Source organism: Rhamphochromis longiceps, linkage group LG18 (genome assembly GCF_057381845.1).
Source record: "Rhamphochromis longiceps isolate RC_006_pf linkage group LG18, R_longiceps_female_GT1.1, whole genome shotgun sequence".
Lineage (NCBI taxonomy): Eukaryota > Metazoa > Chordata > Actinopteri > Cichliformes > Cichlidae > Rhamphochromis > Rhamphochromis longiceps.
The window spans coordinates 33,394,195-33,416,414 of NC_140574.1; the positions used below are offsets into that span (position 1 = coordinate 33,394,195).

Consider the following 22,220-nt stretch of genomic DNA (forward strand, 5'->3'; position numbering starts at 1 on the left):
TTCCTTCTGACGATGCTGTCTGTGTTGAGCGCTCAGTGGATCAGCGCTCGACTGTCGAGCGCTGATCCACTGAGCGCTCAACGATACGAGTATCGTTGCATTCCTAATATATACGTATATACACCCCAGGACTGCGCTCTTCTGGACAGAGATCTCCGATGTTGTTCCTGGGATCTGCTGGAGCCACTCGCCTAGCTTGGGAGTCATCGCACCTAGTGCTCCGATTACCACGGGGACCACCGTTACCTTCACCCTCCACATCCTCTCGAGCAGGGCCGTGCAGAGAGGTTTAAAGGGGCGGGTGCTCAAAGTTAAAAAGGGGCACATTGAACCAGGCTGAATAACAACAACACACATTCATCAAGAATCTAATATGGGCAACAAGGCAAAGCAAACTTAGCCGATGTTTTACCTGATGGGTACAATGTTGCTGTTGAGGGGTTTCTGCTGCTCCTGCTGCTGATAGTGCTGGAGGGCAGGGCTGTGTTGATCTGAGACTGTTGACATTAAAAAGTCCATAGGAGAGATGGTAGCTGATTAAACAAGTGTCATGAGATAATAACAAAATGCAAAGATTGGTGACAGCGCTTGGAACCATAAGGCAACAAAAAACTGTGAGAAATAATTTAGGCTCTGCCTGTGAATCACTCTTTGCTTCTCTTCTTCCTTCCATCCCATCTTTTCATATATCACTCTCCACTTGCTGTCTATCTGAGAACAAGGCACAACTTGCTATTGCAATAAACTATAATCTAATTATCCACACCTAACAACTCCAGCACTTAATCTATAATAAAATGATGACAGAAAAATGTTATAGCCCTGCCTTTAGTAGCCTCACACAGCTCCTACTGTTTCCTCCTCATGTCCTTACCAGGCATGTCTGGACAATGTTATATCATGAGTAATACTTTTAAAAAATCCATATACATAAAACACACATGCATGCACACACAGTGACATTTTAGACCTTCTTCAGAATACTGTATATACTATGGGCATCCTTACATTATTATTTATTACTAGAGCTACAATAATAAAGCAATGAGGAGGGGGAAGTAATAAATATGAAATAATGTCATTATGATGATTCCATTTGTTTCACTATCCACTCTGTGCAGGGGCAAAGCTTATTACATTTTTAAACTGTAGAGATACAATAATTTTACTGCTGTAAAATTCAAATTTTGTCTTATTTAAAATATAAATCTAATATAATCTACTTCTTAATGTATGTTCTGTAAAATACAGTGTGTTTTTTAATATATTATAATTATAATAATGCATAATTATGTGGACATGCATATTAGATCGTTTTTTAGTGAAATATAATCCCTCCAGAAAGGCAGGAAATGCCCAGAAAATTACTTTAAAACTAAATATGTTTCTAAATACTTTAAAACTAAATATGTTCCCTAAAACGGTGACAGAGCTACAGACCCATGACAGCCTTACACAGGTAGCCAGCAGCTGTGACCAGCACTACTTGTGCAGTTAATAAAAGGACAGGTAATGTTTGTCGCGCTGTTGCACACACAGCACGCTCGTTTGTTTCAGTTCGTCAGTTGCAACAAGACAGCTTACCAACGTGTACGTAATAAGCTAACACTCCTGTGTGCTATACACTACAGTGTACGCTGCACACCTACTTACTGGTTTTGTCGCATCAGTCTGTATGGAAGAAATATGGTAAGTTTCTCCTACAGCTCCGGACCGCAAAAAATGCGCGTGCTCTTTGTGAGCTCGTTCCCGGCTCGTAACCAGCGCGTTCTGCCGTCAAGGGCGATCATTGGTTAAATGTGATCATGTGACTGATGCAAGCCAGATCCTTTTATTTAGCAAAACTGTGATTAATAGTTAAATATTATTGTTGAGGAGCACAGACAGGACTCCGCGCGCCCACACACATAAAAAAATAAATTAAAAAAATTAAAAAAAATTTAAAAGTTGCTTCAACAAAAGGGCACTTTGGGCACTCATCAGGAAAGGGGCGGGTGCTCAAGCCCCTCAAGCCCCCCCTCTGCACGTGCCTGCTCTCGAGCGCTTCTCTGAGCCCTTGGTATTTCTCCAGCTTCTCGTGTTCCTTCTTTCTGATGTTGCTGTCATTCGGAACCGCTACATCGATCAGCACGATCAGCACTGGCATTGTCCTATTGGACTCGGACAGGCTGTGTTGTAGAAAAAAGATGCTCAAACAAAATGTTGACTTTCAAGCTCGTTGGAATAGTACAAACTACTTTTTAGACCCTTACACTAGACTTTTGCACAGTACTTCAGGTACATTTTATTTTTTATTATTTATCTTTACGTGCGATGACATAGTCCCCTACTTTTATTTTGAAATCAAATTATCAGGAAGTGGCGCTTGACATTCGGCATGCGCATATTACCGAGGAAGAAAAGCTGCGGAGTTCAACAACCGACGGCTTAAAACTGTAAACATTAAGAGCCTGGCTGACTAATGTCTGTGGTTGGGATGGAACTCTAAGGTAAAACCCGTTTCGTACACTCTTGCTTTTTTCCTACGTAGTTGTCATTGCTTATGGTATCGGTATATACCGCTCACTACTGATTTAATTAATGTTAGCACTACAGTTTATAATATTCAATCCGTGGCTTGTGGGCTGATGCTAAAACAGCATCTCTGACGACCAGAAATAGTCTAAACGCTTTGGATTATTCTTGAATGTCGTTTATAGTTTAAATTTGTTGTCTCTGCTTGTATTAGGTTGTTTTAACGTTTGTATTGTGAAGGGAATTCCTATCTCAGTGCTAGCTGTAGCACTAGCTTTCCCACATATCCTCGGGAAGTTAAGTAGCGTTAAGAAGCTAGTCCCGATTTTCAGTTTTTTGGAACGCATTTAGCCTCGGAAGACGTTACTTCTCCTTTTATCTCCTCTTTGGCTAAGTCACATACTAACACAACTCTTACCACAGCACTGGAAATCATAAATCGCCAACCAGTCTGGTAACTGCTAATGCAGCTATCAGCCAACAATTAGCGTGTCTTAGCTAAGCTACATGTCGAAGAGCTAAAAATAAATAACTCATAGAGAGCTGCCTTGTGTTAATGTAGACCGATGGAGTAATATTGGGGATATTTTTGAAATAAAGCTTACGTTAAAATGAGCCTTCTAAGCCCGCTACTGTCTGGATGAACCCACACAGCGCTTTCCATTTTGGGGTCTTGTTTTCTGACTTCTCTCTGATTAGGTTAATTTAATCTAGTGCAGCAGCAGCTGGCTGAAACACTTGACACCTCAGTGTAACCATATGACAAAAACGAGAAGGAAGAAAGAATGTGTGTGTGAAGGAGGGACTCCAGGTTTTGAATGAGTGACATCAACTGGAAGTAAGGCCAGTTGTTGTTGTTTTGTTGTTGTGTGGGGGTTTTTATTTTAGAGGTTTACTTTTAGACAAAAGGTGCAACCGTTAAACAATGTAATGAATTAGCTTACTTTTTTAGTTAACTGTTATTTACATACATAAAAAAAAATCTTGATATTTAACTTCAGCTGTTCAGCTCATTTCTGTCCACTGATCTTCACTAATTACAGTAGGCTTAAGCATTTACTGCTGTCTCTTTCCATCTCGCTGCAATGGTAGCAGTGTGTTTGAAGTTTGAAACAGTGAGAGCTACTTGTAGTATGTTTGGAGATAGATAGCAGTCTGTTAACTCAACAGTTGGTGGAAGCCAGCTTAGCATTCTGTGCCACTCGTGAGACAGAGAGCTGCTGGCAGTGCTGAGATATTTATTTTTATTTACACTATTGATATTTTATTTTTAGAATCAAGTGTGTGATTTTTATGAAATGGATAAGCAGAAGAAAATGAATGAATGAATGCTTGGATGGATTCATTCATATAGGGAAATTTAGAATGGTCATTGATGGTTGACCAGTTAGAACATAATTTTAATGTTAAAATCACTGAGGATAAGAATTTGATCATAATTTGGAGTAAAGTATGATAACTTCTTGGGTAAAACATTGTTTGGCCTAGGTGGACTGTAAAATATTGAAATCATTCCAGGGTCTTCAGAGTTTTCTGGTAAAGCCAAGATGTTCGAATGAAGTTATACTACGCAGTAAAATGGGAATGCATTAAATTAAAAAGAAAAATGACAGCAATCCCCACCAGCCAGGGTTGGTGTAGGTGTGCCTCAGGTAAGAGGAAAAGAGGACTATGATTGCCTATAGAGAGCCATGCTTTAGTGAGTATCAAAAAAGTTATTGGATGTGGAAAAAAACTTAAATTAAGACTGGCAGCAGAGGGGTGATACTGGTTGATATGATGATAAAAGTGTTTGATAGGAAATAATTGATGGAATGGAAGAAGGCTATAAGAATTTGTTATAGTGGAGTGAGATGTGAAGGAAGCGGAAAGACACTGTGAGTCACCAGTTCCTGAACATTTACAGAGAGAAGGCTGCACACACATAGTGTCAGCAAAACGCATACAAAGGTAGGTTTTATTGCAGGATCATAATTTGATAGCAGTAGATTGTTTGGTCTCAGTCTTGCTGACAGAAGTGGTCAATTTGGTAGGTAGGATTGTGGTGTGGAGTAAATCACAGGAAAAAATGATTATTCTGCTGTCACAAGAGGTTGTAATTTTTTCCCATCAGCAGGCAGGAATCACAAATCAGATATAAAAAAATACTAGTTTTTATCTTATATTTGTGGGGGTCAGACTAACTGCAGGAAATGCTGATTTGTGTTGTTTTTCTTCACAGGTTAACTTGAAAGTATAGGACCAAACATTGTTCTTCAGTGCATGGATGCAAAGCCAATGCGCAGGTAAGTGTGGTAGTTTTCTGGGAAGAATGGCAAAAGTATGTGGCTGTTAATTCCAGATTCTTTGGTTACTGTTTACCAATTTTCTTTTTAACGGCAGTATTATATCAGATGTGGTAGTCACGGAAATCCTCAATCAAATTCCTTCAGTGTGAGCGTTAAAGATCCTCTATGGCTCATTGACACCTTGTTATGTCACCACATAAGCTTAAAAGGCAGAAAAATCCCTTCTTTACGGGATCAAAGGGGCTGGTTCAATAGAAGTTCTACCCAGAACTCTCTATAGCACTTGGTGGTACTGACCTTAGCTCTGCTGCTTTGTTGGGCTTTTAAATTTAGGTTTGATGGCCCACTGGAGAAGATAGGTGGTGTCACGATGCAGAGCAGGAGTCTGTGAAACAAGACTGGCTAAAAATAAACTTTTCACAGTAAGGGGAAACACCAGAGCCACTATGCAAAATGAAAAACTGTGTTCATGGAGTCTGTTGTGCATGTTACAGGTGAAACGGGATGGACATTAGGTTATTTTTTTTCTCTTTTGGGTGGGGGAAGAATGATCAACATTAGCATTTTTGTATAATGTAACATAATAGTGTATAAGGGCTGAGGTCCCATCCAGATTATAAACATGAGCTGTTTCATGCATGTGTTGCAGCCATGAACTCGTGCAGTCCAAGCAGAAACCACACAGAATACTGGAAATGTGACTGAGGTGAACTCTTTTCTCTGTTCTGTCTGAGGAAAGAAAATATCCTGACCCGATTTTCCGGAAGTTTAATTGTAAAGGCAGTTTTAGTGTCATTAATGTGAAATGAAACAGCGTAATTCTACATTTGTCATATAAAACTAAAATAGCTGTGTGTAATTGGGTAGGTAGGACCTAATTTAAGACGTTAACACTAAGACAGTATCTAATTATTGTTTTATGCTTTATAGTTAAAAGTTGCCTGTGTTGTGCAACCAGCAGCTTTAAAGGATACTCGTTAGGTCAATTTTCAGGTCCATAATTGTAATCTTTGGCTACTGGAGTAGTTTTGTATGAGTCATTGTTCAAAATGATGCTTATTTATCTTATACTACCTTGGTGTGGCCCCTCAGTTCATCTTCTGTCTGAAATGAGCTATTTTAGCCCTCTAAAGACCACCCACATTTTAAGAGACTTTGATCTGATTGGCTGCCACTTATAAACATAAGGTTTGAACATCAGATCGGTGGGGTGTCGCCAGAGCCAAAGCTAATCGTGTAGGAATGGCGCCTACTCTGACATCATCCAATTACAGGAGTATAAAAAATTTCCCGAATGTCTCTGATAAGAGTCTGGAGCAGTTTAAATTTAAATCAAAATCTCTATAGGTGCAGCATTTATGTCTCCTCATTTACCCCACTACTTTGACTCCAGTCTTTAAAACGTCACACCTACTTAAGCTTTTTAATTTTGTACTTTTCCTACTGTTACTGTTAGGGCAATTCAAATGACATAATGAAAGGTCAGAATGTTTTGAGTGAAAGCATTAGAGGCTCAGTGTATCATGACCTTTTCTCCTCAGGCCAACAGTTCCTGTGAATGCTGGCTAGATGAAGTTCCTTTTTTAAAAATATCACAGCAGTTTTGTCTTGTTGCTGAGTTGCCCTGGATTACATTGCATTTTATTTTCACATTATTATGTGAAAATATGTCACTCAAAGGATATTTATTTGCTGATTTTTTATTTTTTTTTGACTAAGATTTGAAACTTTACATTATGTATTAAATACAATCCACAAAACGTCTTTAACAAAGGTCATGTATGTGCAATGATGTCATTTCTCCCATCTGTAATGGTAAGGACACAAAGTGAAGAGGATGCGTTCAGGTGTTAGGAATTCTTGACCAGTACTGGGAACATGAGCTGAAGTAAATCCCAAACCCAAAGTCATCCTGGGATTTAAAAAGATGCAGGGGTACACCAAGTCAACCGACCGGTGTGGATAAGTTTACACTGGCTGAGGCACATGCAGGGTACTGACCTTGCTATATTAGGTTCAGCTGATGGCCATAGACTGACACTGTATTCAGTTCAATTCAATTTTATTTATATACCATGAAATCACAACAACAGTCGCCTCAAGGCGTTTTATATTGTAAGGTAAAGAGCCTACAATAACACAGAGAAAACCCCAACAACCAGACAACCCCCTATGAGCGAGCATTTGACAACAGTGGGAAGAGAAAAACGCCCTTATAACAGGAAGAAACCTCTGTCAGAACTGCTGCGGCTACGATCTAGCCACTTTTTACCGGTATTTTATTGATAATCCTGTACAGAAGCTCAGAGACACACAGACACAAAGGGGGAGGAGTTTCGTTTGTGCAAATAACTTTGCAAAAAAACCCCCAAAACCACTCAACAAAGTCTTGGCTTCATGTTTTGACCTATTCTCCTCCTTTTCATCGCGAGCAAAGCCACCCATGGCGCCTTAAGCCTATTGCAGCATAACTAAAGAAGGATTTAAGGTCACCTAATTCAAGCCTAACTGTAATCTTTATCAAAAAGTAAAGTTTTAATCTTGATCCTAAAAGTAGGTGTCCGTATCCCGAATCCAAACTAGGAGCTAGGCCCACAGAAGAGGGGCCTGAAAGCTGAAGGCTCTGCATCACATTCTACTTTTAAATATCCTAGGAACCACAAGTAAGCCTGCAGTTTGAGAGTGAAGTGCTTTTCTTTTTTTTGGAGGGGGGGGTGATATGGTGATATGAGGTCCTTGTACATGCAGTGCTGCCATCTTCTGTTTCAGTCCGTTATTACACTCTTAAATCCTACTACTTATTCCTGCGTCTTTCGGGATCTTGCAAAGCTTTAAACGACAAGTCGACTATTAAATCAGTCGTCGACGATTTTAATAGTTGACGTATTCGTGACTAATCGTGACAGCCCTAGCATGTACTCGGAACACTTTTCTTGTAAAGTAATGCACTATATAACTTAATTACTCCCACGAGAAAGTACTTTGTTACTTATGTGTTTCTCTGCAAAATGTCCTGAAACACCTTGTCTCGCACTTGTCATTTACAAGTATAAACCTATAAGCTACAGTCTCACACACCAACACATCCTAATGAGAACACACATGATCTTTTCCGTAGTATTTAGATATTAATACAATGCAAAGATGAAAATGAGCACAAAGAGACTTTAGAGTGATCACCACAGTGATTGTACTTTAGAAACATGAGTGGTAGAAATGGAGGGCGCAGCCTGACTGCTCATCACTTTTGTTACCTGTTAAAGTTCGTGGTCCGACTGCCTGGCTGGGGTCAGCATTCTCTCAGCATTACCATCACTGTGGGTTCTTGGCTAGCTTATTCTAATTGAAATTAATTTAATGTAACTAAGAGTATATTGATATGTGCTAATGTCAGGGCCACCAGCGCACGTCAGGACGCCACTGGAATGGACATCACCAGCCGCTGTACTCTGGGGGACCCCAACAAGCTCCCTGAAGGGGTCCCCCAGCCTGCACGCATGCCCTACGTCTCAGACAAACACCCGAGGCAGACCCTGGAGGTGATCAACCTGCTGAGAAAACACCGGGAGCTCTGTGATGTGGTGCTGGTGGTGGGTGCCAAGAAGATCTACGCGCACCGTGTGATCCTCTCTGCCTGCAGCCCCTATTTCAGGTATGAGGAGACACTGTGTGATCCCACATCAGGCTAGTTTATTTACAGCTAAATTCCTGGGCTCCAGTGATTGCTGTGACACAAAAAATAATGTCATCTTTCTTTTTCCCGTTCTTCTTCAGGGCCATGTTTACTGGAGAGCTGGCAGAGAGCAGGCAGACGGAAGTGGTTATTCGTGACATTGATGAGAGAGCCATGGAGCTGCTGATTGACTTTGCTTATACATCACAGGTAGGGATGGTAGCATGCTGTTAGAATTAACCGCAGGTGCACATTAAGTTTAAAAAAAAAAAAAAAAAAAAAAAAAAAAGACAAACTGATGAAACTGCATATTGAATGTAAAAAAACCTGTCCAAACAAGTCTATGGCAAAGTTTTCCAAAAGTACGAATCAGGAGAGCAAAACCTTTGCAGGCGGCTTTGTTTCCTGCAGAGTACAGTAAGGTCTATGATTAAAATGAAAAACATGTTTCTTGGCTATAACCTTGACTATAGCAGAACTTTCTCAAAAGATGTGAGGAGACTGACATGGAGCCACAGTTTGAATGCATAAAAACGGAGGAGCTGTGGAGACCACACATTGTGATCAATCAGTTGCTAAAGCTAAAAAACTCAGTGTATCTGATGTCCTGATCTGCACCCTTTCAGGTGACTGTAGAGGAGGGGAATGTCCAGACGCTGCTCCCTGCAGCCTGCCTCCTCCAGCTTGCTGAGATCCAGGAGGCGTGCTGCGAGTTCCTTAAGAGGCAGCTGGATCCATCTAACTGCCTGGGCATCAGGGCCTTTGCTGACACACACTCCTGCCGCGAGCTGCTCCGCATTGCAGATAAGTTCACCCAGCACAATTTTCAGGAGGTAAGAACCCACATACAACTGTTCACGGTCGTTTATAATCGCTGTATAGTGCTACGTGTTACAATGATTCTACATGTTGCTTTAGATTGAATGTGCAAAATTTACATTTAGTATACATACGTTAGTATACATTTAGGATATAGAGATTTCTTTCTGTCGTGCCAAATGCGTCTGTTATAAAAATGGTTTACATTTGTAAATGATCTAAAAGTGCCATATCATGGTGTTGTTGGTATAGTAAGGCCATACATTTACGTTCTGTGGTGCGCACAACAAGAAGACAAATGCAGGTAAAGACGACAGTTGGAGCTACTTCAAAGCTTCAGACTTTAAACCAACAAATCACAGTACATAAAATAGAAATCTGTTCCTGCTAAAGGTGAAAGCATCACTTTCTCCACTTCAGGCAAAAACACACTGTCAAGTACAAACGGGCTGTGAAGGTGCAGATACTAACAGCTGGTGATGTGCAACCCAGATGTAACTGCATCAAAAACTATTTTTTCAGATATCAGTGACTTAGTTAACTGGTTTAATAATATATGCTCTTCAATTCAGCATCATGTCGCACTGTTAAAAGTCAGATTCACCAAAGAAGAGAATGAAGAAAGGCTGAACAGAGACGGAAAAAGACTGCTCTCCATATTCCAAGTCTCTCTCAAATAATCTCTTCAACAGATATTTTGAATATAGTGTCACACTTGTGCACTTGACCCTGCCTGTCAGTCGGTCCCTTTCATCTGGCTGGATCCCAGCCAGCGTCGTCCCTCTACTAAAAAACAAACCTCCTTAGAGCCCACTGATTTAAATACTTATAGGCCAATTTCCAATCTGTTTCTTTTCAAAATCCTTAGGAAAGTTGTTGGTCGTCAACTCATTCGGATTTTAGAGTAAATAATATTTTCTATAAATTCCAATCAGGTTACAGACACAGCACTGAAACAGCGTTATTGAAAATTATTAATGATGTCCTTATGCACTCGGATAAAGGTGAGCAATCCATTTATGTCCTGCTTGACTTATCTGCAGCCTTTGATACTGTTGATAATGCTACTTATTAGCATACTATGAAGCTGGGTTGGGATCACCGGTTCTTCTCCTTAATAGTTTTTTTTTTTTTTTTTTTTCATACTTATCAATTAGATATTTTAGAATTCATATTAATCAATGTATGCTCTAATCTGCACCGCTCGTTTGTGGAGTGCCTAGGCTTCAAGCCTTACACCAATTCTGTTTATTTATTTATTTTTATATGTTACCCCTGGGTCACCTAGTTAATGGTTTTAATGGGATCTCTTACCACTGCTTTGCAGGATGAAACACAGTTATATTTTTCTGTCAAGCCCAACAACCTCAACAGCCTCTCCTGCCTCAAGGAACATTTCTCTGCCGTTACTAATTGGATGTATTCTAATTTCCTCTCTGTTTTGGTAAAACTGAGGTTCTAGTTTTTCTTTTAAGCGAATGCTGAAAACTCATTTTTATAGTTTGGCATTTCCGTAATTCCTTCCCCTTCATTTGTTTGAAACCACACATGCATGTATGATGGAATGAATGTCAAGAAAAGAAGATTACAGGGAGTGCAGAATTATTAGGCAAATGAGTATTTTGTCCACATCAACCTCTTCATACATGTTGTCTTACTCCAAGCTGTATAGGCTGGAAAGCCTACTACCAATTAAGCATATTAGGTGATGTGCATCTCTGTAATGAGAAGGGGTGTGGTCTAATGACATCAACACCCTATACCAGGTGTGCATAAGTATTAGGCAACGTCCTTTCCTTTGGCAAAATGGGTCAAAAGAAGGACTTGACAGCTCAGAAAAGTCAAAAATAGTGAGATATCTTGCAGAGGGATGCAGCAGTCTCAAAATTGCAAAGCTTCTGAAGCGTGATCATCGACCAATCAAGCGTTTCATTCAAAATAGTCAACAGGGTCACAAGAAGCGTGTGGAAAAACCAAGGTGCAAAATAACTGCCCATGAACTGAGAAAAGCCAAGCGTGCAGCTGCCAAGATGCCACTTGCCACCAGTTTGGCCATATTTCAGAGCTGCAACATCACTGGAGTGCCCAAAAGCACAAGGTGTGCCATACTCAGAGACATGGCCAAGGTAAGAAAGGCTGAAAGACGACCACCACTGAACAAGACACACAAGCTGAAACGTCAAGACTGGGCCAAGAAATATCTCAAGACTGGTTTTTCTAAGGTTTTATGGACTGATGAAATGAGAGTGAGTCTTGATGGGCCAGATGGATGGGCCCGTGGCTGGATTGGTAAAGGGCAGAGAGCTCCAGTCCGACTCAGACGCCAGCAAGGTGGAGGTGGAGTACTGGTTTGGGCTGGTATCATCAAAGATGAGCTTGTGGGGCCTTTTCGGGTTGAGGATGGAGTCAAGCTCAACTCCCAGTCCTACTGCCAGTTTCTGGAAGACACCTTCTTCAAGCAGTGGTACAGGAAGAAGTCTGCATCCTTCAAGAAAAACATGATTTTCATGCAGGACAATGCTCCATCACACGCGTCCAAGTACTCCACAGTGTGGCTGGCAAGAAAGGGTATAAAAGAAGAAAAACTAATGACATGGCCACCTTGTTCACCTGATCTGAACCCCATTGAGAACCTGTGGTCCATCATCAAATGTGAGATTTACAAGGAGGGAAAACAGTACACCTCTCTGAACAGTGTCTGGGAGGCTGTGGTTGCTGCTGCACGCAATGTTGATGTTGAACAGATCAAAACACTGACAGGATCCATGGATGGCAGGCTTTTGAGTGTCCTTGCAAAGAAAGGTGGCTATATTGGTCACTGATTTGTTTTTGAATGTCAGAAATGTATATTTGTGAATGTGGAGATGTTATATTGGTTTCACTGGTAAAAATAAATAATTGAAATGGGTATATATTTGTTTTTTGTTAAGTTGCCTAATAATTATGCACAGTAATAGTCACCTGCACACACAGATATCCCCCTAAAATAGCTAAAACTAAAAACTACTTCCAGAAACATTCAGCTTTGATATTAATGAGTTTTTTGGGTTCATTGAGAACATGGTTGTTGTTCAATAATAAAATAATTCCTCAAAAATACAACTTGCCTAATAATTCTGCACTTCCTGTAAAGAAGATTATCACAAGATAACCTTCATATGAGACATGGTTGCTATAAAATTTGATAGATAGATAAATAAATAAATAATTGCCAGATCAGTCATGTGGTTGGAACAGAGTTATAGCCATCTCAAGTTAGTTTAACAAATACAGTGTAGGGAAGTGGCTAGCGGAAGCACATGTGCTACTGTTTTGGATACTGAAGCTATACATACCAGTGCGTAAGGAGTGTGAGCAGATAAAAGATGAAACTAGAAAACAGAAACTGAAGCGCCAGTGGAATTAGCCCAAGGCTTCAAAGACAAGGAAAATACTGAAAAAGATGGTGAAGATATTTTGGCTGTTTAAAGGGCCAACATATCACAGGGCACAAGAGCCTTCAGGCAACCGGTGTTGTGATTTGGTGCTATATAAATAAAATTGAATTTGAAAGTCTGAAAAAGAAGCTGAATAGCATGCACTGCAAACTGTCAATACCATGTTTCCACAAAGGCAACGAACACCACAAATATACCCGCACGGTGCAAAGCATGCATGATGCAAGACCTTACCGTCCTTTGAAAATCGTGGCTTTAAACAGCTGTCATTTAACCTAATTACCAAATCCCTGATCATAAACCTTTCTCTCAGAAGGTACACAAAGTATTGTCCCTTCTAGAGACATATTTGAACAGCTGTGTCATCATCCTTTACTTGATCCAGCTGTCTTGGCTAATTATAGACCAATCTTTTCCCCGTCCTTTTATTTAAAAAAAAAAAAAAAAAAAAAAATCTTTATCAGTTATCTGTTTTACAGCTATTCTTTCATCTGCAGAGGAATTTCAGTCGGGTTTCAGATCTCATCACAGTACTAGTGAGGGTTACAGATGATCTTACTCTTATTCTCTGTGCTGCTAGACCGCAGTGCAGTATTCAGTACTGTTGACCACAATGTTTTACTACAGTGGTTTGAATCTTATCTTAATAAATAGGGAGTCTTGTTCACACACAAAAGGGTTCTGTGCTAGGGCCATTTCTATACGCAATATTATTGTAAGTTATAGCTTGCATTTTCATTGCTATGCAACGATACCCATCTTTATCTATCCATGAAACTAGAATACACAAACTAATTAAACTGTAGGATGTCTTAAAGATAAAGAACGACCTTTAATTTCCTGCTAAATTCAGACACTGAGGTTATTGTACTCTTTCCCATTTAAAAAAAAAAAAAAAAAAATCTTCCGAACGTGGTGTCTAACCATATACTTACTCTAGGTGGCATTACCTTAGTCCACAGTAACACTTTGAGAAAGTGTTACAGCAGTGCTGTAGGTCTCCTTTAAGACTTCTCTCTTAAAGTGAATTTTCTGTTTTCAGTACTGTAAGCCATTATGTTAAAAGTTGCACTTTGCTACCTCAAGGCCCAGATTCCTTCCAGTCCATGTTCACGCAATGATTTCAAAGTTGTGCCAACACATTTTACAGAGCAACGGCAATGCAGGCATCAACAGGGCAATGATCTTAAGTGGAGAAAGTCAGGATGCTAGCCCAACTAAAATATTGTGAAATGAACTGATGAGAGCTATTCAGTCACCTCACCTCAGTTATTTTTAATGTCATCAGCTAAAAGCCAATTTGTCTTTGGAAAACAAAGAACAGAGAGAAGAAAAGACAGAGCGAGATTATTCCCCGTGACAGGTTTTGCTTTTGTTAGTGTAGAAATGAGATTTCACATCATGCTTTTGTGGGAAAGGTGAATTGCTTTAAAAAGTGTGAATACAATTTATTTGACGTTGATGGTAATGAAAATTGATTTGCTGACTGATGTGCTGAGACCTTTAATAAACAGTGCTCTCTTTGACTGTCTGTTGCACTTCATTTTTGTAGGTAATGGAAAGTGAGGAGTTCATGCTCCTGCCTGCCAACCAGCTCATTGACATAATCTCCAGTGATGAGTTGAACGTGCGGAGTGAGGAGCAGGTTTTCAATGCCGTGATGGCCTGGGTGAAATACAGCATCCAGGAGCGAAGACCTCAGCTACCCCAGGTTTGTCGCTAGAAGCCTGCAGTACATTCAACATCTCCTTTGGTTTAATTCTCTTAGTCCATTTTTCCTTGTTAGTTTAGTTTGAGTGTTTTTCTGATAGTTTGTGAACTACATTTTTAGTTAGTTGTTCTAGTCTGACTAATGTTTCAAGCTTGACTTTTTTAATTGTATTTGCTCTGCAGGTCCTACAGCATGTCCGCCTGCCACTCCTCAGCCCCAAGTTCCTCGTGGGCACAGTGGGTTCAGATCCACTCATCAAGAGTGACGAGGAGTGCAGGTGAGTGCTGTTTGTAAGGGGAGTAGTGGTAAAAATCCTGCTTGTGCACATATAATCGAGGAAATTGATGCTATTGTGGTTAATATGAAACTGTTTACTTTGGGGTTAATGTTACAGAGACTTGGTGGATGAGGCCAAGAATTACCTGCTGCTACCACAGGAGAGACCGCTAATGCAGGGTCCCAGAACCCGACCCAGGAAACCCATCCGATGTGGAGAGGTCCTTTTTGCAGGTCAGTATCTTAGGCACAGAAATTAAAACCATGATTTCCTAATATTGCATTTTATTTGTTTTTAATTTAAGTCCTTACCAGTCGACTGTTGGTATTTTGTAGGAAAAGCCTGATTTTTATTTTTTACTTTTTCTTCTTTCTTTCTTTCTCTTGCAGTTGGAGGTTGGTGCAGCGGTGACGCTATTTCCAGTGTGGAGCGCTATGATCCGCAGACTAATGAGTGGCGGATGGTAGCTTCAATGAGTAAGCGGCGATGTGGAGTTGGTGTCAGTGTCCTGGATGATCTATTGTATGCAGTGGGAGGTCACGATGGCTCGTCATATCTCAACTCTGTGGAGAGGTCAGCGGAAGTCCCTGAGGCTTTCACTGTAGATATTCACAGCTTTCCAACAGTCTGTTTGTGTGTGTGTCTTATTCTACTATTTACATGATTACCTCCACTTTAGATACGATCCTAAAACCAACCAGTGGAGCAGCGATGTGGCCCCCACCAGTACTTGTCGCACCAGTGTTGGTGTCGCTGTACTTGGAGGATATCTGTATGCAGTGGGAGGGCAGGATGGAGTTTCCTGTCTCAACATAGTTGAAAGGTAGCAGATTTCCTGTACTATACTATTTGGGTTTCCAGTTCCATTGGTGGCTACTAGATAAAAGTTCGTTTAATGCAAAAATGATTCTTTGGAATTAAATGGCCAACCTGGCTGTGTTCAGGTATGATCCCAAGGAGAACAAATGGACTCGTGTCGCATCCATGAGCACCAGGCGACTGGGTGTAGCTGTGGCTGTACTGGGAGGATTTCTATATGCTGTAGGAGGATCTGATGGGACATCTCCATTAAACACAGGTGTGCACTGAATCATGTGTAAGCATGGACTGTATAAAAAAGATGGAGAAATACTAAGTCATCTGCTAACCTTAGCAAGATTTGGTTATCAGGTACCTGCTAATTGGTGCCAAGTAATAGACTAATCTCAAATAGTGGCATTTCACTCACCAAATGAGAGCATAGATTGTCTATACCAAACAGCAAGCAGATGCAGCCCCATATGGCAGCACAAAAATGATCGCTGTAATGTTTAAAAGGGGGGAAATCCATAGGAGTGTAAACAACTTCTTTGTTATTATGCACTTTATTTTAACATTTTAACAGTCCTTGATGGACAAATGTTTGGAAAAGGCTCAAATGGCCACTTCGGGAACTGCAGTTTTTGGCACTTCAGAATTGCCTTCAGTTTTCTCCCTGGAGGTTGTTCAAGTCTTTATGTCTGAAGTATTGCTGCCAGAACAGCTCACAGAGCAGGCGAGCCACATTTAGATAAAGACTGCCGCAGGGGCCTGGGTTCTAGTCTGGCTCTGGACATTTCCTGTGTGTCATTCACTGCTCTCTGTTCCCGTCCTCTATAGTGTCAAAAAGGCCTAAAAATAAATATTTTAAATGTCAAAAATACACAGAAACTAAAACAAATGACAAACATGCCTCAGTTTGGATGGGTGTCAAATGTCTTAAATCTTTCTTTCTTTCTTTTTTTTTTTCTTTTTCTTTAGTTGAATCGCTATAACAATTTCCAGTGCACAGTGTCACATTTTGACTACTATAATTACTAAACATAACTAGACAGATTTTAGTTGAAAAGCTGAGGATTTAAAAAAATGCAACATTTTTAAAATACTTAGATTAAAAGAATTTGTTGAATTATATTTGTGTGTAAAAACTGATACTTTATCTGACAAAATGCTGTAACTTATGTCTAAAAGCAGTGTAATAAAAACTGAAACTTTTTCAGTTAAGTTTGACCAACAGGGAGCAGTTTAGGGTTGCAATTTGGGGCTTGAATACAATTACAGAGGCTTGATGATGATGATGATCTTTAATGACCAATAGCTAAGGAGTTACACTTACTCTTATTGGTTAAAGTTAATGGTAAAGCAAACCAAACTGTATGTAAGTGGTGTTTCTTGTTTCCCATTGATAAACACATTTGAACGATGTTCTTAGTTGAACCAATGATTGAAATCTGTCTACATATTTATGCCATTTTCTCCTGTTATTTAATCACCTCATTCTTTCCTCTTCAGTGGAGCGCTACAACCCTCAAGAGAACCGCTGGCACACAGTGTCCCCCATGGGAACCAGAAGAAAGCACCTTGGCTGTGCGGTCTATCAGGACATGATTTACTCTGTGGGAGGTAGAGACGACACCACAGAGCTAAGCAGCGCAGAGCGATACAACCCCAGGACCAATCAATGGTCTCCTGTAGTGGCAATGACGTCCAGACGGAGTGGGGTGAGTGTGTGTTGGAGAGTGATGATGGATGTTTATGTATTTTAATGCACACCTTAAATGATACCATATGTTGTATGAGGCATTGGAGTAACTATGTGTGTCTGTAGGTGGGCTTAGCAGTGGTTAATGGTCAACTGATGGCAGTTGGAGGCTTTGATGGCACGACGTATCTGAAAACTATAGAAGTCTATGACCCTGACGCCAACACGTGGAGGTAAATGGTATTCTAGTAGGATCAGTTCTTTAGTTACTATACATCAAGTACAGCTGTCAAACACTTAGCTATGTGATGTGCGTCTACATGTGTTAAATAAATTCATAGCTGTGACACTGAACACAAATGCTAATCTTAACTCTGGTTGCAGCCACACAGACTCCTGCAGGGAACTTCAAGCTGCATGACGCAGTGAACAGCTGTGATTAGTACATGCAGACATGTGGACAGGGGCTGAGTTTTAGGGAGTGCTTGAGTGGCTTTTTCTTTGTGTTTTCAATGGCAGAGCAAGAATTTTAAATATTGCTCAAATGTGATTATATAATTGTGGGAAGCAAAAATGGTGATGGAGATTACACTTGGATTAATTGTGCAGCCCTGTGTTTGCATTGTTGGCATTCTTTGACTTGTCTCCTCTTTCTAGGTTGTACGGAGGAATGAACTACCGCCGGTTAGGTGGAGGAGTGGGCGTCATTAAAATGACTCACTGTGAATCCCATATTTGGTAATGCCACCACTGCCCCTCTCCTTCCACACACACTTCTCATCAGCTGGCGCTTCTTCTGGCTGACTCTTGTGCCTCCAAAAGAAACATTGTGAACCAGGTGGACATGTGAGAACCATGAGGAGGACGGGGAGATGAGACGACAATAGAAGGACAAACTTTTGAACTTTACTTCACCCCCAACCCTCAAATCAAAGTCATTAACTGACTGACCACGGTCGCCATGAAGTGCACTGAGAGCGGAAGTCTACCAAGTACCATTAAGCTTCTAGTTCAGAGAGGACGAACCTTTTCAAAGTTATTTTCCAAGCGTTGTGGTCTGGATTTAAACCGGTGCTTACCTTTAGTCAAGAAAGCTGCTGGGAGTGAGTGTCCTCTGAAGAAGTTTAACAGCAGCCGAAAGCCTTGCTCATCTTCCTTTTGCTTTATATGGCAGCCCCCCCTAAACTGCTGCTGCTGACCACCCACCGCCTTCAGTAAGTTTAAAGAACAGACACCCAGTGGGCAAACATACTTTCTCTTCATTGTGAGATTTCCTGGTGATACAACATTGCATACCGACTGTAAGAGCTCAAACTCCCTCATTCCGTTTGGCATAGGCTTTGAACCGTACAGCTTTCCTCTGGGCCTCATGTGTAGCATTAATCAGTAACAGTCAGGCAGCTTCCTTCTGAAGGCATCTGCATGTTTACTATGGACACACAGAGGAAAACCATATTTTTGGTACTGTAGCTGTTTTTGTTGATTGAGGTCTTTAAAGATTTTATTTGTTTTATTTAGAAGAATGTAATTCACCCCAAGTGGACCGAGACATCAAAAATCAACCTCGAATGTTACTTCAGCACTTCAAATGATTAGATTTGTGCCATGAAAGGAACTTCTTCTGTTTTTCCCAAAAAGGCTCTCCATCTTGGACTGTATTTTCTGGTTAGAGTCGAGACGAGCTTGTGACAGTTGTCCAGAGTAGAACAAGAACTCGTGCTGTCCAAGATGGTATATTTGGATGAGCTTGTTTTTTGGAAGTTGCCTGGCATCAAAGACTAGAACAGCTGCACAGCTATGGACCAAACTACTGGGTCACCTACCATAATACCCGTAGGAGCTGCTCAGCCATAGAGACCTATGCTATGATCTCCTGGCGCACAATTTTTGTGCCGAGTGTTGGTAACACACCATGTACCTCAGCACCTGGTGACCTCACTCTGTAGCTTGATGTGGTCTAACACTCTGAGGCTGCAGTTCCTAAATGCTTCCAGTTTGGAATAAGACGACTTGCAGTTGATTGTGGAATATCTGGGAGGGAAGAAACATTAAACTGGCTTATTGCAGTGTCATGCTTAAATTCAATAAGCTCTTTAGGAAATGTTTGTGAAGTCAGACTGCATGGCTAGATGCTTGATTTTTACAACTGCAGCACTAGAACTGGAAACGGCTGAATTCAACGTTTAAAAAGTGTGGCCCAATACTTTTGTCCATGCAGTCTATTTGACCAGGAAGTAGGAAAACCAGAAATAGGAATAGCCAAGGCTAGCTGATTAGCAATGGTTGAACATTCGAAATATGAGTAAAGATGTTGCGTACTAGAAATTCAATCACAGATGGCACAGGCAGCCGTTAATGTCTACATGGGGAAAAAAATTACTTGGGAACACTCGATGATGCTTCATCACACTGCCGGCACCAAGAGTCTTTTGCCAAGAATTCCATCTTGTTTGAATTTATTTAAGGTTTAAGAACATGCATACAATTTCAGGAAGTTTCCTTGATTTTGTTCAATGTGCAGTGTAGAAAGAAAGAATTGAAGAGCATTTTAAATTGCACACACAGAATGATGTTGGAGCGCTCTCTGATGCACAGCAAACAGGGTTGCTTGACTGTACTGGACACTGAGCCCACTGATCAAATGTGGACACAGCTGATTGGCGTGTCTGCGTGTCATTACAGTAAAGCTCACAGAGAAATCTGTTCTTTTTAGCCATAGCCAGTGCAATTAAAAAAAAAATAAAATAAAATTAGTTCATTTTAAAAAGAAATCATCATCATCATATTGAAATATTACAAACATTGGATAGCTTACAGATGGACCTGTTTGTAAGCCATCCAACTGATTCTCTGTGTGACAGCTTTACCACAACTTATGCTGCACCTCGCAGACTCGCATAATGATGTTGTAATTAATTCAAAATCAGAAAGGACTCTGCTTCTGTAGCCATACTGTCCCTAATCACAGAAATCAGGCATCTCTCATGGAAGTGGAGGAGAAAAAAAAAATTGAAGTTTTGAAACAGAGACTGCAAAGAAGGTAACAGAACTCCAGAGTTGTGTGAATAGCCTTTTTAAAAATGCAGTAAAACAGGATGGACCACATGAATAGAACTGTTAACTATAAAGTAATTGCTACGTGCGTAGTAGTGTGACAATATATATTTGTTTACAGAGCCATAGGTCCATTTTTGTTCTGCTTTCAGTTCCCACATCCTTGCTTTTGTTCTGTCATCATACAGTGTAACAGCACCGCCTGCTGGTGGACGCTCATAATGCAGCACTTATACAGAAAAGGGTGATACAGATGAGGAGTGGTACATGGTTGTACAACTGATCTCTCACAGAGTTTAAATAGATGGTGAAATTTAGTTTTGAATGAATCTTCTCCGAATTTATTGCACTGTGATTGGTAATGTATTTTAGATTTTATCTTTTCTTTTGTTTCTTAATTATATTTTATAAAGGTGTTTCCAGACATTGGGATGGAAAAAAAGAATCACAGGTCAGCTGGGGAATCATACATTTCAGGCATCGCTGCCTTGATGCTGTGCAGAAGCAGTTTTCTTTTCCCACATGCAACACTACATGTGTCACATGCAGCTCATTACAGCAGCTCTGCACTTTAAACTATGGAATCTGAAACATCCTTTTTTCCTTCTTTTCTTTCTTTTTTTATTTTTTTTATTTTTATTTTATTTTTTTATTATAAACTAAAATGTCATAAGCGAGCGAGTCACAACCTGAATGTTGGTGTTTTTGTTTTGTTTTTTTGTTGTTGTTTTTTTAAATTTATTTACATTTTTTTGGGTAGTTTTTGGATTATGTTCTCTGCTAACACAGGGGAGGATTTCAAGAGGCAGAACTGCTGTCTGTTTGTGTAGTTACTCTTTGCAGAGCTCCACTTTAAAAAAAAAAAAAAAGAATGTTTATGCTTCAGAAATGCTCACTTGAAAAGATGAATCGTTGACCATTTCATTATTTTTTATTTTTATTTTTTTTTTTTTTGGATGTTGAAGAATTGTGACACATACGCAGTTGCTGAACAACAACTGTTTGCCTGCTTCTTGAAGACTCTTCCAAAAACATTTTGCTATTTTCAACTGCCACAGAATTACAAGGAAATGCCACTCAGTTTAAGAGTCCATGCATCTTATTACTTTGGTTGTCATAATTTTGTTGTAAGAAGCATGTTTTATTATTTAAACCACCCAATTTTTCAGCTGTGTGACAGCATGCTTGTTCTAATGAGTGTTAAGTCCTTGATTTATAAACAACTATGATTTTTTTTTTTTTTCAACCTTTTAACGAAGCAGTTATTGATGGAATTATAAGTACACAAGGCAGACCAAACCTCATTTTTGGAAAAGATTTTAGACCAAAGCAAGAGAAATATGGTTCCCAGACTGAGTGGTATTTCTGTCATATGTTCTACTAATGATGCATTGTATTATAATTGTCAGCCAGCCTTCAGTCGGTAGCCTTTTGAGAAGCCTCACCCAAAACGTGGTTGTAATTGCAGATGTTTGTTTTTGTGTATCAGCGAGCTGTCTTAGCTCACCATGTTCACTATGACAACGATTAAACTTTTTCCCGGAAGGGTTTCTCTCTCTCTTTTTCTTTTCCTTTTTTTTTTTTTCTCTGTTAAAAGTGATATAAGTCTAAGTTTAAGTAAGTTTAATTACCCCTCAGCCTCCTTTAGCAATAATGATACTTCAATGTAGCCTGTTTGCAGCTCTGGAGGCCAGGATCACTGAACTGGAGACTCTGCTTTGCACCCTCAAAATAGCCAGGTCCCTGTAGCCTGTGGAGCCGAAGGTAGCGTAGGCCCCCCTATATAGCTGTCCCCCTGCAGACTGTCCTGAGCAGCTGGGGAAACCGGATGGCTGGGTGACAGTGAGGAGGAAATGTAGTTTAAACAGAAGCCTGGTACACCAACCAGTTCATGTGTCTAATTCTGTCTCCCCACTCAGCGACACCCCCCGGCAATCAAACTAATTG

General features: G+C 40.2%; 2 protein-coding genes across 5 annotated transcripts in view; one reads left to right on the forward strand and one right to left on the reverse strand.

Moving 5' to 3' along the window:
- The window catches only part of LOC146648722 (uncharacterized), a 195,123-nt gene extending 191,873 nt beyond the window's left edge, over nucleotides 1-3,250 (reverse strand). For 2 of the 4 annotated variants that reach the window (XM_085389387.1, XM_085389386.1), the window contains exons 1-2: nucleotides 3,120-3,250; nucleotides 413-497 (exon numbers count right to left, since the gene is read on the reverse strand). In XM_085389387.1, the coding sequence (XP_085245513.1) occupies nucleotides 413-497; nucleotides 3,120-3,178 (144 nt within the window). In that variant the 5' untranslated portion in view covers nucleotides 3,179-3,250. Of the gene's footprint in view, nucleotides 1-412; nucleotides 498-1,653; nucleotides 1,707-3,119 lie in introns of those variants that run through there. The other 2 variants (XM_085389389.1, XM_085389388.1) reach the window with 2 other exon arrangements.
- Nucleotides 2,123-21,813, forward strand: klhl20 (kelch-like family member 20). The gene is made up of 14 exons (XM_085389391.1): nucleotides 2,123-2,489; nucleotides 4,736-4,799; nucleotides 8,197-8,454; nucleotides 8,577-8,685; nucleotides 9,102-9,308; nucleotides 14,284-14,442; nucleotides 14,625-14,719; nucleotides 14,837-14,952; nucleotides 15,109-15,292; nucleotides 15,399-15,542; nucleotides 15,664-15,797; nucleotides 17,030-17,238; nucleotides 17,346-17,452; nucleotides 17,877-21,813. Exons 2-14 carry the CDS (start codon nucleotides 4,777-4,779, stop codon nucleotides 17,959-17,961), a joined length of 1,830 nt encoding a protein of 609 aa, XP_085245517.1. The 5' UTR covers nucleotides 2,123-2,489; nucleotides 4,736-4,776; the 3' UTR covers nucleotides 17,962-21,813.
- The last annotated feature ends 407 nt before the right edge of the window (nucleotides 21,814-22,220 follow it).

What these genes read in the sequence shown, in the direction of transcription:
- klhl20 (XM_085389391.1), top strand. Translation starts at nt 4,777, where the DNA reads ATGGATGCAAAGCCAATGCGCAG. An exon ending in GACATCTCCATTAAACACAG is followed by an intron (nt 15,798 to 17,029) that starts GTGTGCACTGAA and finishes TTTCCTCTTCAG; the next exon opens with TGGAGCGCTACAACCCTCAA. An exon ending in TGACGTCCAGACGGAGTGGG is followed by an intron (nt 17,239 to 17,345) that starts GTGAGTGTGTGT and finishes GTGTGTCTGTAG; the next exon opens with GTGGGCTTAGCAGTGGTTAA.